Source organism: Cervus elaphus, chromosome 30 (genome assembly GCF_910594005.1).
Source record: "Cervus elaphus chromosome 30, mCerEla1.1, whole genome shotgun sequence".
In the NCBI taxonomy this organism is placed as follows: Eukaryota; Metazoa; Chordata; class Mammalia; order Artiodactyla; family Cervidae; genus Cervus; species Cervus elaphus.
In genome coordinates, this window is record NC_057844.1 from 33764332 (window position 1) to 33789660 (window position 25329).

The 25329-nt window shown below is 44.7% G+C and overlaps 1 protein-coding gene across 1 annotated transcript in view; it reads right to left on the minus strand.

The window, feature by feature from the left end:
* The window catches only part of LOC122686919 (phospholipid-transporting ATPase IB), a 442214-nt gene that overhangs the window by 192878 nt on the left and 224007 nt on the right, over positions 1-25329 (minus strand). Inside the window, exon 26 of the mRNA XM_043892282.1 lies at positions 478-661. Coding sequence (XP_043748217.1) covers positions 478-661 — 184 coding nt within the window. The remainder of the gene's footprint in view (positions 1-477; positions 662-25329) is intronic.

Sequence of the window (25329 nt, forward strand, 5' to 3'; positions counted from 1 at the left end):
CAGCGCCTGTGAGTCACTGAGTCCCCCGACCTCACGTGCCACGTGAGACAGAGGGTTCCAGCACCTTCTGGCAGGGGGGAGATGCCAGGAGGGAGGATGCAGAGAACAGGTGCTACAAGCACAGCCATCCCTGGGCATGGAGGACACTGGAAGAGAACATGCAGCGGTTGCAGGGTTCAGGGGAAGAGACTATTATCATAAAATCAGAGATTCATCTGTTGGAAATGACCTCTCACCTGGACAACAGAAAGCCTGGCCCTTCCCACAGCCGAAAAAGAAACCCAAACCGCAGAACAGGGCCTCGTAACTACACAAGATGAAGCCAAGAGAGAAACCCAGCTACACTGGTGGGTTCTCCTCCATGCCGCCTCCAAAGGGGCGGCTGAAGGACTGGACTGAAGGTCAAGCGCCAGCTGGCCTTCATGCCCAGTGGACTCTGTCAACTACATGTGACGGCTGGTCGACCACGCAGCTCACCTGAGCGATGGCGTAATCCGAGTTGTTGGTGGCCTGCATGCCCTCGTTCCCGCTGATGCCTACACCCACGTGGGCCGTCTGGATCATCCCCACATCGTTGGCACCGTCCCCGATGGCCAGGGTGATGGCTTTCACCCGCTTCTTCACCACGTCCACTATCTCCGACTTCTGCAGAGGAGACACCCTGGAGGAGGAGAGAGACGAGTTAGGACTCTACACGGCCTTCCAGAGGAAACAGCTGTAATCTACATTTCGCTGCATTAAAAGGGCAGTTACTGGATAATTTCCAAATCCAATACAGACGGTTTTAGGCTCATGTGCAAAGAAGCTTTCAGAAAACAGTAGCTTGCGGCTTTCAAGTATGTGCCAGCTTCACAAATGAAATACACAACTCAAGCTAACGCAAAACACAGCCCATCAGTAATCACACCACCAGGCGGGAGCTATATGTGCAAACTCCTCTGGGGCATGCCCGCCCTCCCGGATGATAAAGGCAGTCGAGATGCTCACAGAGGTCTTGGGATAGGTCTTCCCAATAAATCAGAAAACTAGCACAGATCCGTTTTGCTTTGCCGTCCATCATACGTAACTTAGGACGGGCAAGGGAATTTTCTACAAAACCTGCTTTCAGAAAAGGGAATGAAAAATTGGCAGGGCTTGAGAAGTGCAGAAAAGAGGACTAGTGTGAGAGGAAAGAAGAAAGAGGTCTCCATCTCCACCCTGGAGATGGAGGCAGCGTTTGAAGGGCAGCCAAGGCAGAAGGCCTTAGGACGGGCAGACCCAGGACAGAAGGTACACTGACACCGCACTTGTAGAAGCCCGGCCCCAAAGGAGATGGTGTGCAACCTGTACCTGAGAGGGGCTATTTCCACGGAGAGTCAAAGAAAGTGGGCTCTTTTCCATAGCCCACCTGGGGGAAAGAGCAGTATAAATCTATGGGGTCCAAAACACAGCACCATCAGTTATGATGAAGTGTTTGTTCAGAGTATAAAACCAGATAATAAAGCATGGTGGCTCAGATGGTAAAGAATCTGCCTGGAATGCAGGAGACCCGGGTTCGATCCCTGGGTTAGGAAGATCCCCTGGAGAAGGGAATGGCTACCCACTCCAGGTTCTTGCCTAGAGAATTCCATGGACAGAGGAGCCTGGTGGGCTACAGTCCATGGGGTCGCAAAGAGTGGACACGACTGAGCGACTAACACTTTCACTTTTACTTTTCAAAATGACTGGTCTATGGTGCGTGTGTGCTAAGTTGTTCCAGTCATGTTTGACTCTCTGGTACACTTGAAACTAACACAACATTGTAAGTTACACTCCCATATAAAATAAAAGTTAAAAAAATTTCAAAACCACATCTGATTGGTAATGTAAAAGGGGAGATTTCCTTCAAAATGCCATAGGACATGAGACAAGTGCTCGGGCCTGGTGCACTGGGAAGACCCAGAGGAATCGGGTGGAGAGGGAGGTGGGAGGGGGGATTGGGATGGGGAATACGTGTAAATCCATGGCTGATTCATATCAATGTATGAAAAAAATAAAATAAAAAATAAAAAACAAACAAACAAGCAAAAATAAAAAAAAATAAAAAAATAAAGATACATTGTAAATCATTAAAAAATAAATTAAAATAATATAAAAATAAAAATATGGAAACATACACAAAGGAATAAAAACCATTTTAATTATTAAAAAAAAAAAATGCCATAGGACTGAAGTTACTGTTCCTTCTCTGACCTCATAAAAGAGCAAGAAGGATAAGAGACCACAAAGGGGGCCACCAGCACGTCCCTCAATTGTATTTACTTCTATGAACCCTAATTAATATATACTCAGTGTGACTGAGCACATCCTTTATGTGGGGTGTGTTTGTTTGTCTCGTTCACCTTTCCTTCCTCATCCGGCCTGGTCCTCACCCCAGCCTCACTGCTAATCCAATGATTCATACCGTGGACTTTCAATCCATGGGGACTAACTACCACAATCACGGTTCTAAGATTAATTACATCTCTAACCATACTGTGGATAACAGGGGAAAAAATACTCTTCGACCTACACAAAAATACATTAACTTCCGTATAAGTAACAGACCTAGAAACGTGGCGAATGAAAGCACTCAAAAAATGACCAGACGCCTCTGTAAGATCTAAACTTGGCACCCTCGGAAGTAGATAAAAGCACCCCCTCCCCCCACCGCCTGTGGTCCAGGAATGGACACTGTTTACAAGCTTCCTGACTAAACAAGCCAAGGGTCTTGATTTCTGTTTTCTGCCAACATCCCTGGAAACATTATAGACTACTACAGGCTTTTTGTGACAGCTGTTAGTGACACATAGCTGCCAGAGCTCTTCGGCTTCTCGTAGGGCTCTCCTAGGACAGGCTAGCACATAAGCCTGGTCTCTTCCCACTCCCCCACCCCTCCACCCCGGGCCTCTCTCCATCACTGTGCTTTGACTATGATAAGCCGATGGTGAGGCCCTGAGTATCATCTTAAACAGGCACTTGGAGGGCAGAGCAGACACTGGCTTACCAAGTCTCTACAAACACTCTCAGGATGTCGGGCGGTGCAAGTCCTCCAAACAAGGTCTGTTTAAGCATTTCAGCGGGTATTTGCTCTCTGCACAAGGATTTCAGTCTGAAATCACACGCTATTGAAATCTCCAACACTTGAGTGCCTTCGCACTGCTAATAACGACCAATGCAGAGGCTAGTAGGATAGGCACTGAACTTGCTGACTAAATAAAATGCAGAATTTCATTACTGGTGACAAACATCTGCATGAATTAACGATGAACCCTGATGCTGGCCAGCCAATGCTATGACACACAGGCCACCATGCCACTGAATTTGCTAAGAAATGAAGCCAAGAGCCCAGGTGTGCCAGCACCGTTACTTATTTTGGTATGGTTGAAATGCACACGTTCTGATAACATTTCCTGTATTTTGCCAGCTTCAGCCATAAGGCAGTCTTCTTCTGATGACAGTGGAGGTTGAGTGTGTGCTTTGGGCACAATGTGACAAATCTGGCTATGTGGGGGCTGAGGGGGAAGCAGGCAGGTAGCCTGTCATCTTGCTTTATATCCTGCTGGGACCATTCTACAGTCACTTTAGGAACTTAACACATATATGTGGGCAGATATTAAATTCAAACTATAGAAAACGTAACATTTCTGCAGCATCCTATAGGTACAAAGATGATTTTCAACATGGCCTAAGTATTCATTTTCCATAATTGGTAAGTAAAAATGATTCCACGCTCCAGAAAATACGTTTCACGTAGAAGTCAACTCTCAAAAGCTGAAGCTGAGCTCACCTTCAAACTCTAACAAAAAGGAGACGAGGGAGGAAGGGGAGGGAGGGGGCAAAAGGAGGAAGGGGGGAGAATAGAAGCAAAAAAAGAACTTGAGAGGCTTTTAAAAAATACTATTTATATAAACTGACTGCTATAACAATACATCAACCTTTTCCACTGATAATATCATTGTTGTTTAAAAGGTTCATTTACCTCATTCGATATTTAATATTTAGTAATCATATAAAATCCGGAGGGGTCCCTGACTATCTTAGAGCTGCACACACACACACACACACACACACTGCACAAAACACAGTCCTGACTCTCCTATGTTTAGTGTTGGACCTTGAAAAACAAACTCGCCTGGCCACTTTCACTGGGATGCATTACCCAAGGTCTAAGGGTGAAAAATGTCAAGACGAGATTTTCTGGCCCTTGAGGTCATCTTTATACGGCCTCTACATCTTGATTCCAAATGCTGAAAGTTTCCTCAATAAACAGGAATTTTAAAAGGAAGGATGCTATCACCTAATGTGGAGATGAGGCCATCTATTAATTTTATCACTGACCTCAGTGACTACCTGCCTGTTAATGGCCCATCTTGCTCCCCAGCCTCTGGGGGGACAGACCAGCCATCCCACAGCGCGAGTCAGAGGGAACCTGATCTTCTTTATTAAGAGAACAAAACCCTTATAACCTGATCCTGCACCAGGGCTGTAAATGCTGCCGGGGTTACTCGGGCTTTTAGAAGTGCTCTTGGTGAAGGGAGGACACCCTGGCTGAAGATCAGCTTACTCTGCAACTGAGAAACGGCTCCCTTTGAAATCAGGATACCCGGCTTGTGGGTTCAGGATTTATCACCTGCACTTGTGTCCATGACAATTTTATCACAGAGCAACTCAAGAGGCGCTCAGACAGGAGGCTGGCTTCTGAAAACCCAACATCGACACCAAATGGTGTCAAATCGATTAAGATCTGGGTAACCGCATTTTATAAAAACTTTACTAGGCTGTATGTTGTGAATGATACTGACTTTTATATTCACTGAAGTCGACTGGTTAGCATCTGTTTCTTCCTCTACTAGGTGCAGTCGAGGAAGGCTGGGATTTAAATAAAAGATATAGGATCCTCCTGTTCCCAGGCTGCAAGCGGGATTAGAATAACACATTTAAATACCTTAATGTTTTTAGCACAAAAAGCATAAATTCGATACTCTTGCTTCCTTGAAATGCTTTATTAAGGCCCCCAAGACCCTCTCAGGAGTGTCTGCTTCCTTGAAGCTAACATACATTAACTACTCCCTACTGTAAATTTCACTACTATTTCAAAACAGCATGCCTGGCCTCAGCTCCAGGGCAGGTGAGTATAGGAAATACAGTTGGGAGGAAAGCTGAGAAGGGCTTGAGTTTTGATGTCTCGGAGCAAGCTGACGGCTCCATCAGGACCAGGCATTGTGAGATGCCGCAAGGCTGAAAATGAATGACGACCGAGGTGCTTAAGAGAATACCCTTAATCACACCTGCCCATCACCTGTGCCTGGAACAAAGGCCCCCACCTGGTTAATGATCAACAAGCAGGGCAAGCTGTAACCGCTCATACTCTGCAAAAAGAAGGCAACCATTTCACCACTGACCTTCATCCCAGACCTAATCCAGACAGCCAACAGTGCTGAGAGGCCCGGGGATGGTGGTAGCCAGGCCGGGTTCCCGCGCCTAGGAGGTTAGTGCACAAATCAATGCCTCTCTCTCATGCCCTTTTTTTAAAAAAATTTGAGAGTGGGATTTGTTGGGTGGGAATAGAAGTGAATTAAACAAAGGTATTTCTTTTAAATAACGCAGACCCTTCTCAAAGCTTATATTTAATAAACTGGAGAAGGAAATGGCAACCCACTCCAGTCTTCTTGCCGGGAAAATCCTGTGGACAGAGGAGCCTAGTGGGTTATAGTCCACGGGGTTGCAAAGTGTCAGACATGACTGAGCATGCATGCAATGCAACACATATTTAATAAAAACCACTAATTCTTGGTCTCAATAGCAGGAAATGATATGCTTCCCTTTTCATGACCATACAAGTAAATGTGTGTAAACCAGGAGGTACATTCATCTAAACCCATAGGATGTACAACACTGAATCCTACCATCAGCTGTGGCTGGTGGGCGATAGATGTTGATAGTGGGGGAAGCCATGCATGTGTGGTGCAGGGGGACAGGGGGATATCCGGACCTTTCCTTCATTTCCTGTGAGCCTAAAACTTCTAAAAATAAAGGCTACTGGAAAAAACAACAACAGCATTCTACCACTCCCCAAACAGAGCACGAAAATGATTCTTGATGGCTCTGGACACCTGCTTAAGTCCTGGACAGAGGACTTTACGGCCTGCCATCAAAAGAGATATGGCCAGCCATCAGGCATGTGGGCAGGAGGTCCTGGGCTGGTGGGCACACCTGGCATAGTGGACACCCATGGGGGTTTGTGTAAAGAAGGACGTGGGCCTTAAGGCATGTGCACCCCCAGAGGAAATGAATTATGACAGCAGTCAGCCAAGTCTTCTGCAAAGTTGTATCTGTAACTCGTTCTTCAAGCTGATCGAGGCCATCGTCATAGTGCTTCTTCAGATAAAGCCTCACCTGAAATGCAGTCAGCTATGCACTTCTGTCTCCACAACTGGGCTCTGAGCTACCCAGTGTTCGGGACCTGCTTTACAGCACCAAATATAACAGGTAATAAATGAACATTTGCTGAATCATCCATTTTTTAAATGATTCTTTGGGACTTCAAACACAGCTCCCCATTTCCTCCTTCTTAATTATAATGAACAGTTTTCATTTCATGTTCAAGGACACACTTAGCATGCTAAGTGAATAATATTCGTCTTGCAGTTTGATTAAAGAAAGTGCAAGATTAAGAGGATTCGTTTGCCTGTTCAGAGAAGCCCAAATCACAACCTTTGATTCCACCTGGTACTTTCAGAGGAAATGAATTCACCGACAACCACATGTATCAGGTTACCACCTTTCACAACCTCTTGTACCACTGCCAAAGAATCAAGCCTGCTGGTTTACAGGCTGGTAGTGGGTCGGTGACGCCAGCACCTGCCAGGTCCACCTTGTCTGGTAGGGCCACGCTGCCTCAGGGCAGAGCGCCTTGATGCTGAGCTTGTAACGAGGACCAAGAGAGAACTCTCCAGACACCTGACTGCAGGGGTAGGGCTGGCACCAGACTGGGGTCAGGGGGAGAGAGAAGGAAGTTCCAGCTGAGACACTTGAGATGTGGGGGGGCTGCTCCCACAGAGGGGCTCCGAGCTCCACGAAGATGGGTGAGTTCCTGGCCCACAAGAGCCTTGATGCAACCTTATGATTCCACCCACCTTCCAGCCAAACACGGGACTAAAGTGGGCCCCAACCAAGAGAATGTGTCGGGGGCATGAGACTAGATCAGTGTCACAGCGAACAAAGTCAGAGCGAACACCCAAACTCTTCAGTTCATTTACACATACACACTCATCCCCACAGTGTCTAATTAAACTGAATAGGTAAATATATCCCTTACATACAAATGAGTTCTATTCTGAGAGCGTATTTGTTAAGTCAAATTTGTTCGAAGTTCAACAGTTAGCCTAGGTACCCAAGTGACACAATTGGCTACATAGTACTATACTGTAATAGGTTTGTAACGCTTTTCACATGAACAGTGCATAAAAAACAAGGAAAACATTTGAATCTTATAGTGTTGTGCCTTGAAAAGTACAGTAGTCCAGTACAACAGCTGGGACACAGGGGCTGGCATCAAGTGAACAGACAAGAAGAGTTACTAACTGGGGTGGGGAGAGGAGGTGGGAGATGGTGGAGCTGAAGGGTCGTCAGTGATTGGAGATGAAGGGCCAGGTCTAATGTCACTCATGCCTGATGTTTATGGAATGCACATTTGCATCTTTGAAAGTCTGCAACTTGAAGGTTTGTGTGTAGGGGACCTACTGAACTACAGATAGACTCTAAAGTATGAAACCTTCTGTGTCCTAATCTGTTTTTCAAGCAATGTAACAAAACTCCAACAACGCTACTTTGTCCTCTGGTTCTCGGTTTCCTGCTTGTACTTTGGTGGGTTAGTGGGTGACAGCTAAAGGGGTTTCTTTCTGAGGTGATGAAAACGCTCTAAAGTTGACTGGGCTGATGGCTGCGTACTTGTGAATATACTAAAACCCACTGAACTGTACATGTTAAAGAGGGGAACTATATGGTATATAAAATTAAATCTCTACCAGCCTGTTTTTCAAAATAAAAATAAATAAATCTTCACATATTGCAGTCTGGGGAAGTCATTCTGAGTTCACCTGAATGAGTTGACTTGAATTGGATGCTAACTAGAACAGCCTGTTTGTGGCCTATCAAACATACACTGTACATCTGCTTTAATTATCAAGGAAAAGCACACACTGACCAGAAGTGAAGAATTGTCCACGTTCAACATAAAGATTAAACGCCTCCCTTCCTGGGATGCCGGTGCTGGTCCCCCTTTGATGATAAGTCTCCCTCCCAGGTGCCAAGGTCATGCTGACTTTCTGTGGATGTCAGGCTGGTCTGTGATTTGAAACCTTGAAGAAATGTACCCCTGGCTTGTTGAATGCTCTTTGTTCTGACAAGATATAAAACTGTGCTGAGAACCCTGCCTCTCCGGAGCAGTTTCTCAGAGTCATCTGGGAATCAGGCTTCCGGGCTGTAGTCCTCAGTTTGGCTCAAGGAAAACTCTTTTATTCTTACTGCTGATGGTTTATTGAATTTATTAGCCCTTCCCCTAAAGTCCTGTGTCGGACATCTCCATGTATAATTTATACAGTTTCTTTCTATACCAACCCATTAAATAGTATAATCATTTACGCTACTATTCATACCTACTGAATATGAATGTAAGTAAACACAAGCAAGATTTCAGGTCTTGCAGAGTGAAGACAACGTCTCCCCTTTTTCAACTGTCCACATGCCCAACAATGTGCTTGGCACACAAGGGCTTCAGCTCATTTACTCTCGTGACCAAGGCTGCAGAAGTGATGGAATCTCCTCTGCTGTGTGCTGTGGGGACGGATATGCATGGAGCAGACAGCAAATGAGGAATGAGTGACCTTGTCACTGTCAGCTCCCCTTGCTCAGCAGCTCTGTCCCAGAGGAAGTGGGGCGCTGAGCAGAAGGCCTGCATCTGAAGATGGAGGTGAAATAATGCCAGCTTTTTCGGAACACTCACCACTGTACAATGAGCCCACTCCATCCTCATGCCCTAAAACGATGCCTGTTTTAGGCATGTTCCTTAGAATCAATGACAAACACCACTAACTTGTGTGCAGCCGCCACAAGCACAACCTCCTCCCCAAGGGACCTCAAACATGGAAGCCTGGTTCTCTTCATTGAGACCCCACATCATCCTCCTTCTTGCTCTCAGCTCCAAAATCAAGACAAAACAGCAAACCATAACCCAGCTGGGGTGCAATTAATACAAGTGAAAGTTTATAGACCCAGTTTGATGCTTTCCAAAGAAAAGGGATAAAAACATATAAAATAATGTCATATAGCCCTAGCTATGTAAAATAATATTAGTGAACAAGTCAGAAACAAAACTACCCCCTCCAGCAGATGGCCATTGTCAATTACCCTATGATTCTAAATAACAAAATCTGTGATTTTTCTCTTATATCAGAGATAATCTGCTGGTCTCTGGTGCCTCAGACACCAGGAGGAATCAGTTTGCAATGCAGGAGACCCCAGTTCAATCCCTGGTCCAGGAAGGTCCCCTGGAGAAGGGAATGGCTACCCACTTCAGTATTCTTGCCTGGAGAATCCCATGGACAGAGGAGCCTGGCGGGCTACAGTCCATGGGGTCACAGAGAGTAGGACATGACTGAGCAACTAACACTTTCACTTTCATAGTAAAACACAACAGAAATTTAAAAAGCACTTCATTTCTGAGGTGATGATTAAAGTCACAGGAAGACTTTAAATTAGAACGTGAATGTGTTCTTCATCTCTGATACAATTTTAAGAGCTAAAATGATGTATGCCTCTGTGCCATCAGACAATTCCCCACTATGTGCTCACTCACATGGGGCTCAACAGAGCCACAAAACTCTAAGCAGAGTTCTTCTAAAGTCAAAGGCATTTTCAGTCAAAGGGAAGGGCTTTTCAACACTACTGAAAAGATGGTTTGGTTTCCAAGAAGCTGGCTGCAGCCTATTAAGTCATATTTGCAAAAGCAGCACCTCCCCCACACCCCCACACATACAAAAAAAAATCACAGAGGGTTTTTTTTCTGTTTGAAATGTTTAAAAGTTGGAGTTTCCCTAAGAAGCAAACAGAAGGCTGCTGCTTCCTGGAGAGATAACCGCCTGATGGATCTGGGCCATCAGCATGGGGATAAGCCCACTCTGTCTGACTTGCTCACAGATATCCCCAGAGGCCAGGGCCAGTTAGTTTAATGAGACACCAACATGCTCTGTCAGTTTCCTTTCCACATTTGGGGACACTTTTTATCCACATGCTATAAAGTTTAGGTCATTAGTTGAACAAAAGAATATATATATTAATAATCCAGCTACACAGACTGCAGCCAACTGCTTGACCAATATAAATGCATCTGGCAATTAAGTTGGACGTATAGAGACATCCCCCCAGCTGCTGAGATGCTGCAGTGATAAGGTGGGACATCAATCCTCACTGAATCAGATGTACCTGCAGGGTGCCCGGCAGCTCTTAGAATACATCACACAGTATGTATGTGTGTGTGTGCTCAGTCGCTCAGTCGTGTCTGACTCTTTGTGACCCCATGGACTAAAGCTCGTCAGGTTTCTCTGTCCATGGGAGTTCCCAGGTAAGAATACTGGAGTGGGTTGCCATTTCCTTCTCCAGGGCATCTTCCCAACCCAGGGATCTAACCCACATCTCTTGTGTCTTGTGCATTGGCAGGTGGGTTCTTTACCACTAGCGCCAACTGGGAAGTCCATAAATCACAGGCATAGTGCTAAATGCAAGGGAAGTGGTTTCTTTCCAAGTCCTTGAGTGAATGTAGGAGAGAAAAATATACACGAATGTTGGCTTAGTACACTTTAATGGTAATCGGAAATAGCCATTTTCTATTTCTTCCAGATGCATGTTAATCAAGGAAATAGACTCGTCCTGAATTTGAGGAGGTTGTTTTGATGCAGGTGTGGTACCTCTTTTCCTGTACACTCACTCACCATGCCCAGGGGAAAAGGACACCCTTCATAGGCAGGGAGATCCTTCACTCCAGAGCATCATCATGGGTCCCTGGTGGGGCTGCCAGTTCTCAGACATCTCGTCCCTGAGAGACAAGCTGGGAAGTGACATCACAGGCATGGAGACCCTGTCCTTCCACACTGAGGCTGGTGTTCCTGCTGCCATCTCCCCAAGGCAACACCACACTTGTTTCCCAACATAACACCGGTGGTCACCACACTCCTGGGTACGTGGTCCACTCTCACGACACTTGTGGATGGACCTATGCCACCAAAATGAGAGTCTCCGCACCTACAGCTGCATGTCACCCTGGTCTGTGAGCAAGGCAGTATTGTGCTCATCAAGAGAAGAGGAAGCGGCCTATCACACACACACACACACACACACACACACACATCTAGAACATTCTGCCAGCACTCCCAGGATTCAGCTCTGAGCTGTTGGCTGAAGGAGCTGGAGAGGGTTTTATATGTGTGTGTGTGGTGGGGGGGGGCTGTCGAGTGGGGGTGGGCAGCTGCAGGACCACACCCAGGAGAATCACCCAGCTCACGGGCTCCCATGTGCACCCCCTGGTCTGTCTGTGATGCCACCTCCCAGCTTCACCTGCATGTTTTACTCACCCAGTGATCTGACATGTGCTGTGATCGTCCTGCCAGCATGTCTCTGATCTGTGGTTCCAAGGTGGCACCTACCTGGTCTGTGCCTTCTCTCAGCACATGAGCTGTAGGCCCACCCTGGGGAAGAGTCCCATGGGAGGGCCAAAGACCCCCACGGTGAGCCACTCCCCACCCCTGCCCCCAGGATGCCACACTCCAACAGGAGAGATAAGAGCTGCTTATTTGTCACCCTAGTCGCGGGGGACAACGAAAGTGACCAGGACATCACAGTTCAGCCAAGGACACAGAAACTAAGGAACAGAAACTAAGGAGACACTATTATAGTTACTTGAAGTAATTGTTTTTTCTCCATAATGATCAAAACTTCCTTTTAAAAAAATCTGAGCAAGCATCACAGGTTTGTCCACCCCGCAGCCTTGCTCTGCTCGTGGGACTACTATGCCCAGTGGACCCTTTCCTAAACACCCTGCCTCTCCCCACGAGGAATGAGCCCACAGCCAGCAGCTCACCACTCAGGAGGATCCCTGATCAGCTTTGCTCATGATGGGTGTGTCTGGTACCCTGATGGTGGTGATGGTTTCATGGTTGTTTGCATATGTCCAAGTTCAGACTGTACTCACTACCTGTGTGCAGCTTTGGTCTATCAATTATATCTCAACAAAACTTAAAAATATGCAGGAGTCATGGACTCTGAGGAGACTATGGTGTTTTATATCTCTAATTGTGTTTTCCTGGGTATACCTAGCTTAATTTTCTCTTTTGACTCTCTTTTGCATTTGACTTGCAAATTAACATTTCAAACATAGAACCTCTCCTTTCTTTCTCTGAGTGCAGATCACAATATTAAATTACAATAAATCCCCGTTTTTGAAGTAAGAGGTTTCCCGACCATCCCCTGCATCAAGGCTGTTCCCTCCAGACACCGCCTCCCTCTGAGAACTCTGGCGCCCAGAACTACGCACCATCTACACCCATCCACCCACTCACGTTCCTATACCTGCTTCTTCTCCTGATCAACGCCTCCCCACCGGAACCTGCAGTTTCCTGTTTCCCCTCAGCTCACTTCTGCCCATTCTGAAGACCAGTTCCAAGGTCACCTCCTCTTTGAGAGAGGTCTGTCCCAGTGACTCTCCATATCTGGCCCACCCACCCGCCTAGCCCAGCCACCCTCCACTACCCTCCTGTGGTCCCCTGGTAAATATCCCAATCAGAACCCTCACCCCATCACCCTGAAGTGACCTGTTTCTGTTGTCTAGTTCCTAAAGGCAAAGATGACTCTCCTTAGGAGGACATCCCTGGTGGTCCAGTGGTTAAGACTCTGAGCTTCCACAACAGGGGGCAGGGTTCAATACCTTGTCGGGGAACTAAGATCCCACATGTTGTGCAGTGCAGCCAAAAAGTAAAAATTAAAGATGATTTTCTTTTGTATTCTCAGTGCCTGGTACAATGCTTAGCACAAAATGTGCCAACAATAATAAAAGTGTCCACTCTTATCTACTGGACGGAAAAACAATGCTAAGGACCCACAATTGGATGTTACTAAAAACTGTTCTGATAATTTCTCTCTATGGTGTTATAACTGCATTGTCTTTCAAGGACAAACACTGATTACCTATGCTAACTCTCAAACTTCTTAAAAATCTTGGCATAGAACCAAACTGGGTTCCTATATTCTGACCTCTATGTCTTCTAAACGTGGAAGTCGTGTCCGACTCTTTGCGACCCCATGGACTATACAGTCCACGGAATTCTCCAGGCCGGAATACTGGAGTGGGTAGCCTTTCCCTTCTCCAGGGGATCTTCCCAACCCAGGGATTGAACCCAGGTCTCCCACATTGCAGGCAGATTCTTTACCAGCTGAGCCACAAGGGAAGCCCTTATAAAAATTGAGGTGTAATAATTTACAATATTGTATTAGTTTCAAGTGTACAGTGAAGTGATTCAGTTATGCACATGTATATATTCTTTTTTCAGATTCTTTTGCATTATACGTCATTACAAGACATGCAAGAAAGTTTCCCGTGCTATGCAGTAGGTCTATGGAAACGCCCATGGTATGTACATGTGGGAATGATGGTGGGCTGGCTCTCTGCAAATACTAAAAACATTCAAAGAGAAAGAACAGAAAAGACATTTTGAAAACGCTATAACCCAAACCAGAAATAACTGCTAATACAAACAGACCCCTTCACAAATGCAAGCAGGTCACAGGTCATAGGTCACCTCAAAGTGGTCACAGCCATACTGTTTACTCTCCTTTTGGGGCTTAAAAGCATTTTAGTTGATGAACAGGCTCTGAGGCAGAAACATCTAAACCCATGCTAATGCCCAGCAGTGCAGTAACTTCTTTTGATTAATTTACCAGGACTGAAAGCACAAGAAAGAGATCAAACCACGTTCTGTGCTAAACAATTAAACAAGCGGCCACTGCCTCCAGGATGGTGTATGTCAGGATGAAAGCAGGACGGGGTCGAATGAAAAAGCAACAAATAGCTTGCATTGACTAATGCTTATAGGATTTTTTCCCCTTAAATGTCATAACATTTCATTCAAGGGTCCAACCAAAGAGTTTATATAACATTTACAACAGAAAAAAAAAGTTCCAAACGCTTAAGAAAATTCAGATGTGTACTGAGGAGAAAAATCAGGTCAGTTTCAAAGATCCTTCAAAATGGGTTGGCAGAAGGCTGGCCAGTTTGCTGAAGAATCTTCAACATGAAACAGCACAGGGTGTGTGTGTGTGGTGAGGGGAGAATCTCACTGTCTCCTTTCACCAAAAAGTAACTTTTACTATGAGTGAAACTTTCACAAACTGTTTAGCTCATTTACAATGTATAGTACTATCTACACATACTGCTTTGAAAACACAGAGCTAAAACTATTAAAGTTCAAACAGATCTCTACTGAATATTTTTTTTTCTACTGAATAATTTTTTCTATGAACTAAAAAACTTGAATTTAAACCAAACTGACTTTCAAATCAAAATGCACTACAAACACGTTAGAAATGAACCCTCAGATTTTCTCAATCATTAGCTGAATTGATTTTTTTTTAAACCCAGTGAATCCTTTTGTAATGAAACAAAACTCATTCACATATTGTACTTATAGAAAAATACCTGAATAGAACCAGCTAAAAATGTCAACCTGCTAGAAAATCAAAATTGGCTAATTTTATATCCCCGGGGAACATTTCTTAGTTAATTCAGTATTATGTTTAAATGTATTTCTGTGCCCATGGTATTGCTCACTGCTGCTCTTTCCTGGTCTGTACAATGGGGGTGATGAGGCATGCCTGCAGGGTCTTAAGCTGAAACAAAAGTATACACAAAGCAGGTATCAAAACTCCACACGAGGTACATGCCTCACTGCACAGTCTGCACTGGTCCTCGCTAGACCATCCCCAGAGTGGTCCCTCTTCCTGGGAGATGTTCCATGTGGCCAGCTCCCCTCCATGCTGGCACATCACCTCCAGGGTCACATCAATGCCACTGTATCCTAAAGACTCCTTCTGAAGCGGCCTCCAGGGCAGCTATTCTCCTGCAAGGGTCCTCCGGGATGTGAGACATCACAATGCCCTTTACTACTTCTGCCAGAAGATTAAAATAGAATTCCTGAAACTCTTCTATGGAAAGACCATAAAAACTGGGGAATGCAGAAAACTGACTCTTCTTCTGACTTGCCCAAAAGCCTGCCCCTTGTATGAGTCCAAGGATCATGGATGTAGCAGCGTGTTTTCTGGCTTAAGCTGGTTCTAGCAGGCTTGAATTCCTTATTACTACTAGTGGATAAAATAACAGGGTTACAGATGAGATGGATGCATCTCTTGATCCCTATTTTTCCTTTCTCCCATGTGAAAATTACCCTTCTAAAGCTTTCTGAAGATGGTAACATCCTCCCTTGTTTTAAAAAAAAAACAAAACAATTGGAAAACCCTTGGGTGAGATCAGAAAACCTGAGAAAGAAGCGTCTCACTTTACAGAGGAAGTGGGGAGATGTGAACATGATCCCAGCGGAGCCTGGGATTCCCCTAAACGAACTAAATGCCTCCGATCCAAGACGCTCTGGTCACAGGGGTGTTTTGAAAGCCCGGATGGAAGAGCCAGAGATGACACCACAATGTTTAAAATATGAAATTAAGAAATATCTACTCCACAGTGATTCTCACTCTGGTTGTAAAAATTGGCTTTCACTCTGACCTGTTTATACAGCTCAGACTTAAATGCAATTCTCTCTCAACACTCTGAGCTGGGACTCTCAGGTTTTAGCTATTGAGGAAATGCTTGCTTTGCTGTTCATTGTTATTGTTGTTGAGGTGTAAACAGTGTCCATCCAGGGCAGAGGATGCACTGTAAAGTTTCCTTTTGATAACCTGATCCTCAGTGTGCAACCAATGAGCAGAGAACATAGTATAATCTCACAAGTATTTGAACACCTACAATATACACGTGTCAGTCACTTCAGTCATGTCTGACTCTTTACAATCCCATGGATTGTAGCCCGCCAGTCTCCTCTGTCTTTGGCATCTATCCAGGCAATAATACTGGAGTGAGTTGCCATGCCCTCCTCCAAGGGATGTTTCTGACCCAGGGATCAAATCCGGATCTCCTGCATTACAGGCAGACTCTTTACCTGCTGAGCTACCTGGGAAGCCCCATAAGAAACAAAGTCATCTCAAATATTTTCCTTTAAAAAAAGAGAACGTTACGTGTACAGAAAGGGACTGTTTGAAGTCCTTCCAAGTTCAAATTCAAATTCTTGGGACACTTTACTGTAAGGAACTTTAACTGTGGGCAAGCATCACTCTTTTTCCTTTCCCAAGTTCAATAATCAGGGAGGTGCCCACGCCATGTCACCCATCCTGCCTGAAGCCCAAGTCCACTGCAGAGCCCACCAACAGCCTGAGAGCTCTGGATCAGTCTGCCCTGTTCCGCCTGGAGTTTTGTCTTTAGGTTTTTGGACTTGAATCGGTTTTATCATTAGTGCCTTGAGGGTATCAGCGAGCACACCAGTTGCAGCTAGAAACATGAAGAACATGAATGACATTATGTGGATTTTAAGGTCTTTTCTGAAAAGCATTATTTCAATGGCAGCAGTCTCTGGGGTACAAATGAAGCTGTAACAAAGGCTCACTGCAGGAGAATGAGAACTTGGCCCCAAAAGATACCCAGAGCATGGTGAAAACACCGGGAATCACAGACATGTGGGATCTAGCCCCATGTTCAGCATTTTGTCCAAACTAGGGAGATCTACTCCTACAACAACACTATTTTCTTTGACTAAAATATATTTTTTGGCACCAAAAAAAATATTGCATTTCTAGGAAACTGAACAGGACGGTAAAACTCAGGTATTCTTTGCTTGCTTAAAAACTATTTTTGAAAAGAAGAAGCAATGAAAGTCCTAATCACATTAGGAATTGACACTGGCACTTACTTCATTCATGTAATAGTCATTTCGTTCCTTAAATATTACCTTATCTTTGTATCAACTCTGCCCTATCTGAATTCATACTCCTCTACATGTAAATTCTCCGGCACATCCCCAGTTGCCAGGAAAATTCCACCTTCAGTCATAGGTGGATATAACACAGAGCATCAGTGGACTTAGACCAAGCAAATGAAATATTCTAGGTCTTCCTGAGATAATCCTGAAGATGACACCAAATGGAATTCAAGCACCTCACGTAGGGTATCGGAAACAAGATGGGCAAAAATAAAGATACATTAATAGTATAATGGACTTGACTTTAAATTTTAGGCTGGTTTCCCTGTCACTGGCACGTGACTCCTGTTGACATCAAGCCATTTGTAGCATAAAGCAGAGGGCTTGTCATCAGCCTGAGGAAAACAAGTGGGAAGGTAAATTATATACCATCCATGCTCCCTCCTTATCTTGAAAATTCCAAAGCCAAATCAGAACAGGTGGGTCCCTGCCCTAGCACTCTCCTCCTTTCTCCCCGCAACCACTTAACACAACCATACAGTCACTGGGTTTTTCAGGGTTTTCTCGAAAGGTGTTAATTTCCCTTGCCCTCCAGCTTTACTGAGATATAATTGATATGTAACATTAAGGGGTACAACATGTTGATTTGGTACAATGATACACTGTAAAATTATTAGCTTGGCTCACACCTGCATCATGTCACATAATTACCATTTCTTTTTTCTTTTTTGTGGAGACAATGTTTAAGATCCACTCTCAGCAACTTTCAAGTATATAATAGAGCATCTTAGCTACAATCAGTACTCTGTGCACTAGGTCCCAGAACTTATTTATCTTACAAATGCATATTTGTATTTTCTGGCCGACATCTCCCCGTCGAACCTGCTCCCCGGCCCCTGACAACCACCCTTCTCATTCCCATTTCTATGAGTTCAGCTTTTTCAGATTCCATATATGCGATAGCACACAGACTTTGTCTTTCTCTGACTTACAGTTTACCTTTTATCATCTGCAGGACATGGGACTATATCCCTGAAAGACATATTGAGTTGGCCAACACAATATCTAAGATCCTTTCCTCTGAACAGCAACCTGTGTCTAATTAGCAAAGAATGAAGAAAACTCCAGTATTTCTCTCCAGACAGGTACACATCAATTTCACAGCACGCCTTGTAATGTGGTTGTTGTTACATTATCTGACGCAAGTCACTCTGACTACAGTGGCTTTGAGATTTCCAACCAAGGTCACATAATAAGGGCACAGTTGGGCTAGAACTCACAGTCTCATCTCCTTTCTCAATCTAATTAACAGTTTGCAATTACTTTCTAATTATCACTACCACAGATGCAATTGAAATGATCCCATAATCTCAAACTACGGAACCATATTTATACAGATTAAGCTCTCCGCTTCACCCATCTTAGTCCTTTTGAAGGGACCAAGGAAAGTGCCTTTGAAATGACATGTGCAAAACCACACACAGCATTTATTGCCCAGCAGTGTCTCTGACTCCACACCCCTGCATATTTGGGTAGAATGAACCTCACACACACACAGACACACACACACAGAAGAGGAGACAGCCAGGAGGGCAGAGGGAGGGTGAAAGCAAACCTAGAAGAGAACAAAGAAATATATTCCACTGATAGTTTCAGGGTTAAAAACAAAAATCTACTGCATTCAGATTGGTTTATAAGTTGAGTAGTTTGAAACCATATGCTTGTTTTCTATGTACATTCGGTATGTTGAAATTCAAAGAGATTGCCAACAATGCAGAGCACTAAATGGTACCAAACATTGTTAATAATAAACACTGCTGCGGCTGCTGCCACTGCTAAGTTGCTTCAGTCGTGTCTGACTCTATGTGACCCCATAGACGGCAGCCCACCAGGCTCCCCTGTCCCTGGGATTCTCCAGGCAAGAACACTGGAGTGGGTTGCCATTTCCTTCTCCAATGCATGAAAGTAAAAAGTGAAAGTGAAGTTGCTCAGTCGTGTCCGACTCTTAGCGACCCCATGGACTGCAGCCCACCAGGCTCCTCCGTCCATGGGATTTTCCAGGCAAGAGGACTGGAGTGGGGTGCCAACGCTACTGAATGTCAAAACTGTACTTATTTATTTACACAGGAAACACTTCCTTTCCCACTGCTGTCAGGAAAAGTTGGACGATGGTCTAAGAAAATTCATACCTAGGGTGCATTAGGTCCCCAGAACTTATTTATCTGACAGAGGCATGTTTGTATTCCCTGGCCGACATCTCGCCTCACCCTTCCTTTCCAGCCCCTGACAACTACCCTTCTTGCTCCCATTTCTATGAGTTCAGCTTTTTCAGTCTCTTCCTTCTCACAAGACTGAGGCACTTGTTGGAAGATGTTAGCTTTTATTTTTTTTTTTAATTATTTTTTATTTTTTATTAGTTGGAGGCTAATTACTTCACAACATTTCAGTGGGTTTTGTCATACATTGATATGAATCAGCCATAGAGTTACACGCATTCCCCATCCCGATCCCCTCTCCCACCTCCCTCTCCACCTGATTCCTCTGGGTCTTCCCAGTGCACCAGGCCCTAGCACTTGTCTCATGCATCCCACTTGGGCAGCTTTTAAAAATTACCAGATCCACAGAAGATAACGAATGACTTTAAACATTGCTGCTATGCTAGAAGACAGTACAAACTTTTTCCTTCCTAAGTAATAGATGTAGTCACAGGATTAACTTACATCCTACAGCATTTCAGAATACTTTCCTTCTAACCCAAAATGCTTTTTCCAAGGACATTCCATCGATGAATAAATCAACTGCTAACTGACAGAAAGCATGCTTCTCAAGGGCCTTCACCTCATTCATCAATATAGGTTTTCACAACTAATTAGCATTCTTGCTAAGGTTAAGAAAAACTCAGCAACAGGTGAAGTGGGTGAAATTGATCAACTTGTTGAAAGCTTTAGAACAAAACGCCACAGAACCCTTTCAGTGGCGCTGCTGGACACCCCAGCACACACTGGTCTAATGTTTCTTTTCCAACCCAACATATGCCAGAAGCTGATGCAAGGTCTCCCATTACAAATGAAAAATGTGACTGGTAGATGCCACATGCGAAAGTGGAGCTGTGTTCCCAGATTCCGTGACCACCCACACACACTGGGTTCATCTCCTCCATACCCCCAAGTTGACTCTTTGTGCTTCCTTCCCATGACCAGACTGTCCACCACTCAGCAGGGATCTTGGGGTGAGAACATAGAGAACAGACTCGCGGACACGGTTGGGGAAGGAGAGGGTGGGATGGATTGAGAGAGTGGCATGGAAACATATGCATTACCGTATGTAAAATAGTGGGAATTTGCTGTATGATGCAGGGAGCTTTAAATGGTGCTCTGTGACAACCTAGAGGGGTGGGATGGGGGCAGGTAGGAGGGGGTTCAAGAGGGAGGGGACATGTGTATATCTACGGCTGATTCATGTTGTTGCATGGCAGAAACCAACACAATATTGTAAAGCAATTATCCTCCAATTAGAAATAAATTAAAAGAAAGAACTTCTTCGTGTCACCGTCTCCCCTTAGGTGAGTTTGCTGGGGCTGCCATGACAAGGTGCACACCTGGGAGGCTTAAACAACAGAAGTGTATTGTGTCAGAGGCCGGGAGGCTGGAAGGCTCCATCAGGGGGTCAGCAGGTTCCTCTTGAAGCTCCAAGGGAGACTGTTTCAGGCCCCTCTCCTCACTTCTGGTGGTTTGCTGGCTACTGTTGACATTCCTTGGCTTGCAGAAGCATTGCTCCAACTTCTGTATTTATCATCACATGATATCCTGACCATGTTCCTCTCTCTGTCCAAATTACCCCTTTATATAAAGTCATCCTGGATCAGGGTGTATCCTACTGACCTCACCTTAATTTAACTAATTTAATTAATTACATAAGAATGACTCTTCCCACTAAGGTCACAGTCTGAGGAACTGGGCAGGTCTGGACTTCAACACAAGGATCTGGGGAGACAACTCAATCCACAACACCCCTAAATCTTCCACCTCTTCAAGATCCCTCCACCTCCCAAACTGGAACCTAGCTCCTCCAGGAAGTCCTGTGATACTAGGGTGCCCGCCATCTTGGTCCCCCCACCATCTCACATTCCATATCCTTCAGATTGAAAGGGGCAGAGGCCGCCTTCTTGTCAGCCTCTGAAGGCCATTTCCAAGTCTCTGCTTCCTCTACCTACTGTAAAATCTGTGGTTATAGGTTCCCTTACTGAGGCACAGTCCTCAGAGTAAAAGGCCCCAAAGATTCACTGCCAATAAAAAAGGGGGTGTTAAATAAGTCAAATACGTGTGGGCATCACTGCCTACTCTGGATTCCCCTCCTGAAAAGATAAACGATGCCAACAGGGGAGACCCCAATGATGGTGAGAGGAGCAGGAAATACTCTGTGAAGCAGAGAGCCTCAGCGACTCCCAGCCCCTCACCTGTCCTAATTCCTCCTTACGGTGTCCCCGTATGCGGCCTGCCTTATCCATGTGGTCGCTGCGGACATGAGCAATGCACTTTATCTCATGTACCCTCACACGCACTCTGAGAAACTGACTCTTAGAAAGACCTGGAAGGAAGGCTGCTGGGGTTTCCCTCAATGAGCATCCACACTGAAATCTCTACAATGAAGGCGGAGAGATGCCCAGGCACGTCCCCTCAGGTGACCAGAGCCTCGTCAGAGCTCACACATGTAAAGGGCAGGTCCAACTGCAGAACACAACTCTCCTGGTTTCGGGGTTCAGTGTTCTTCCCCAAAATACCATGACATCCAGGCCTCATTTTGTAAAAGGTTGTATTTTAATTGAATGTCAGTAATTCAACATCCCTAAACTTTAAACTTAAAAGCTAAAATTTTGCTTGCATGTGTATTTCAGCTATTCTAGGAACACTTTTATTCCGGATATTCTGCCCATTAGCTGCTAATTACTATCAAGGGGGAAAATTCCAGTATCTTAAGAAACAAAGCAGCAATCTGATTTCAACCTCACACATCATCAATGTCCTTAGAATGTGAGGTTTACATCCAGTACACAGCAAAGTTCCCATGACATCCTAGAATTCATTGATTTTTAAACTAATTCTTTGTCAGACAAAGGTCTATCCTACAAACCCAAAATTATGAGAATTTACATTAAGTGTTCTTTTAAATAGCCGTTTTCTTAGGTAGTTCGTAGCAACTACACATGGTTTTAAATGTGTGATGACTGAAATAGCTTTATTTACTGTAGCTGTAGTTAAGAAAGGTGGGTGCTTCCCTGATGGCCCAGTGGTTGAGAATGCACCTGCCAATGCAGGGGGCATAGGTTTGATTCCAGAAATATATCACGTGCCATGGGCAACTAAGCCCATGTGCCACAACTACTGAAGCCTGTGCTCCACGACAACAGAAGCCATGGTAACAAGAAGCCCATGCACCGCAACTGGTGAGTAGCCCTCACCAATCACAACTAGAGAAAGCCTGTACGATGCAATGAAGATCCAGCAGTCAAAAATAAATAAATTTAAAAAAAGAAAGGTGATGAAACAGTCTTGTGAAAAGAAAAAAGATACTTAAATAACTGGTTTCCCTTGTTTCGCCCAAGTTGAGATTCTTGCATTTTTCAGTTTTGGGGGAGGAAAGGTCAAAGGTCAATGCAACGTAATAACTGATGTTTCATATCAACCTCGAACACATTATTCAGTTTGCTAGACCAACCCAGCTGGACCTAAGCATTGATTTGGATACTAGAAACTCCTACAATTGAATATACTTTTAGCTTCTGCAAAAAGTCAACTGCCAACTCTGCAAACTCTGACTTGCCTCCTACAACCTCTCCTGCGGGTGTTCACCGTGACCTGCTGCCCCAGGGGTGGCGCCATCTTCAACTTCTCCCCCCTCCTTCTTGGATCTTCACCTTGTTGACTTTGCCTCCTGAACTTCTCTGAGGTCCATCTCTTTGGACCGACCCCATGATCATGGTCTCAGTTTAGTATTCATCTCCATTTGCATCCTCCCTAGGGTCATGCGAACATCTACCAATCAGTGCCTTCCAATCTCCTTGTCTCTTAAACAGTGAAATGATGGAAGCTAACTTCAGCACTGCTGGTCATCTCTCTGCAAACTAAAGCAACTCTTTATTGAGGATATGCAACGTAGGTGGCCCTGATGGCTAGTCCTCTGTAGTGTATTACACAGTCCAATGGAGACTTCCAAATACTGTTGCTCTCTGGCAGTTTAGAACACATTTCTTCTGTTCACTTGGATCCTGCACTTTACATTATTTTCCCCCAGTTGTATTAGTCTGCGTTTTCCAAGCTGTATCTCATTTTGTTATTTCCTGCCTATATTTTTAATCCTTAAGGTATAATTATAATAGTTCTGTTCTTCCAGATTTTTGAAATCTCATGATTCAAGACCACCTGCCAACCTCATTAACATGAAATCTGTTCCTCCTGAGATAAAATAAGATCGATCGTACAAATCCCCGTAACGTCAAGCTACAGTGGTAACCCTGCCATTTATCGTACATTTATTTACTGTCTTCCCACTATTTTCCATCTGTGTGGCTCTTCTCCAAGCCAAGTTGAATTTACTTGGCAATAGAACAGGGTCAAAAGTACTGTAGAAAAATAAGAAGGAAAGAAAGCCTCCTTCTATTCTGTATCATGATGACTTGCACCTCTTGGTTATCTAGTTACAGAGAAAAAAGTTAATGTCCACAAGTTTCACCTTTAAATCTTTCAGCTCCTGTTTCTCTCTCTGTTTCAATATGGTTTGATTGAAGGAGAAAAGAATTTCTCCTGCAAACAAGAGCATCACATCAATAAGCTCCATTTAGGATAAAGTTGGGAGGCAAGGGGGACACACCCAGTGCTGCAGATGCCTTTGGGACATGTGTTGGCAGGTGCTGTGAGGAATGGCACCCCAGCATTCATCCTGTGACCAGCAGGCACTTAGGCAGGCATTGGAGACCCTCTTCAAATGCAGGGTGTGACACTTTTGCCCCAGAAGTTTGAGAGAAAAAACAGAACATTTACTCACCAATTTCACATGCCAGTCTACCCTTTCATGCCTCATGTCTCCCTTCCACACCCTCCAACACAGTAACAGAAGTTTATTCATGATGAGACCAATCATCAGCTCAATAATTCCCATGATTTTCAGAGTTGTAAAGTTTTACGTTTTCATGTTTCATGTTTCTTTATGTAAAGGAAACCAATATTCAGATATCCTGTTCTGAACAGCTGTAACAGATGCAGCCTTATCTTGCCACCTCATTAGAAGAAACAAACAACTATAAATCTTGTATTACATCCAAAATATTGTCAGCCCGAAATAAAAGCTGGCAAAGATCCAGGTGGTACGAGCCTTGATTCCAGCCATTTTGCCTGTAGTTCTTACGTATGTAAATTGAGAAACTGTTAGCAGAAGTGAGCCAGCTGAAAACAGATGTGTTTAGGGTACACGGACACATTCAGAGGGGCCCCCAGGCGCGGCCCCCTCCCCATTCTTCACCACGAATCCCTTTCTACTTCCTGCCCTGGGCACCCCCTTACCCACCTCCCCCCATCACGAACCATTCCCATTAATTTCTACTGGCTAAGCTCAGAAGCCCAGCCATGGCGGTAGACCTCAAAATAAGAACACAGGATATGACAAAATTCCACAGCCCTACAACCTTCTTAAAGATGAAACCAGAGCAACGATCAGAAAAGGAGGTGGGGGTGGGGCAAGGGGACAGGCAGAAACAAGAGGAACAGACAAGACAACAGAAACATCACATCTGTGTTTCCGAATCTGCAGTCCGTGCCGAAGTTTCAGCACCCGGGGATCTAAATCCTGGGCCACCACCTACTCTGGGGGTATCTTGGAGCCTTTCCTGTGGGTAAAATGAAAACAACACTCCTGAAATCAGAGGGCTGATCTAAGATTAAACAAACTGACATGCCTAACACTCTGGGTCCAGAGTACGACATGGTCTTAGGACTCAGCCAGCAGCACCCTATGTACAAAAAGGGTCATCTGGTCTCTGGATGTGAAAATAAGTTTATAGAAATAAACTATCACACTGTTTACAATAGGTAGGACATGGAAGCAACCTAGACGTCCATCAGCAGACGAATGGATAAGAAAGCTGTGGTACATATACACAATGGAATGTTACTCAGCTATTACAAAGAAATGCATTTTAATCAGTTCTAATGAGGTGGATGAAACTGGAGCCTATTATACAGAGTGAAGTAAGTCAGAAAGAAAAACA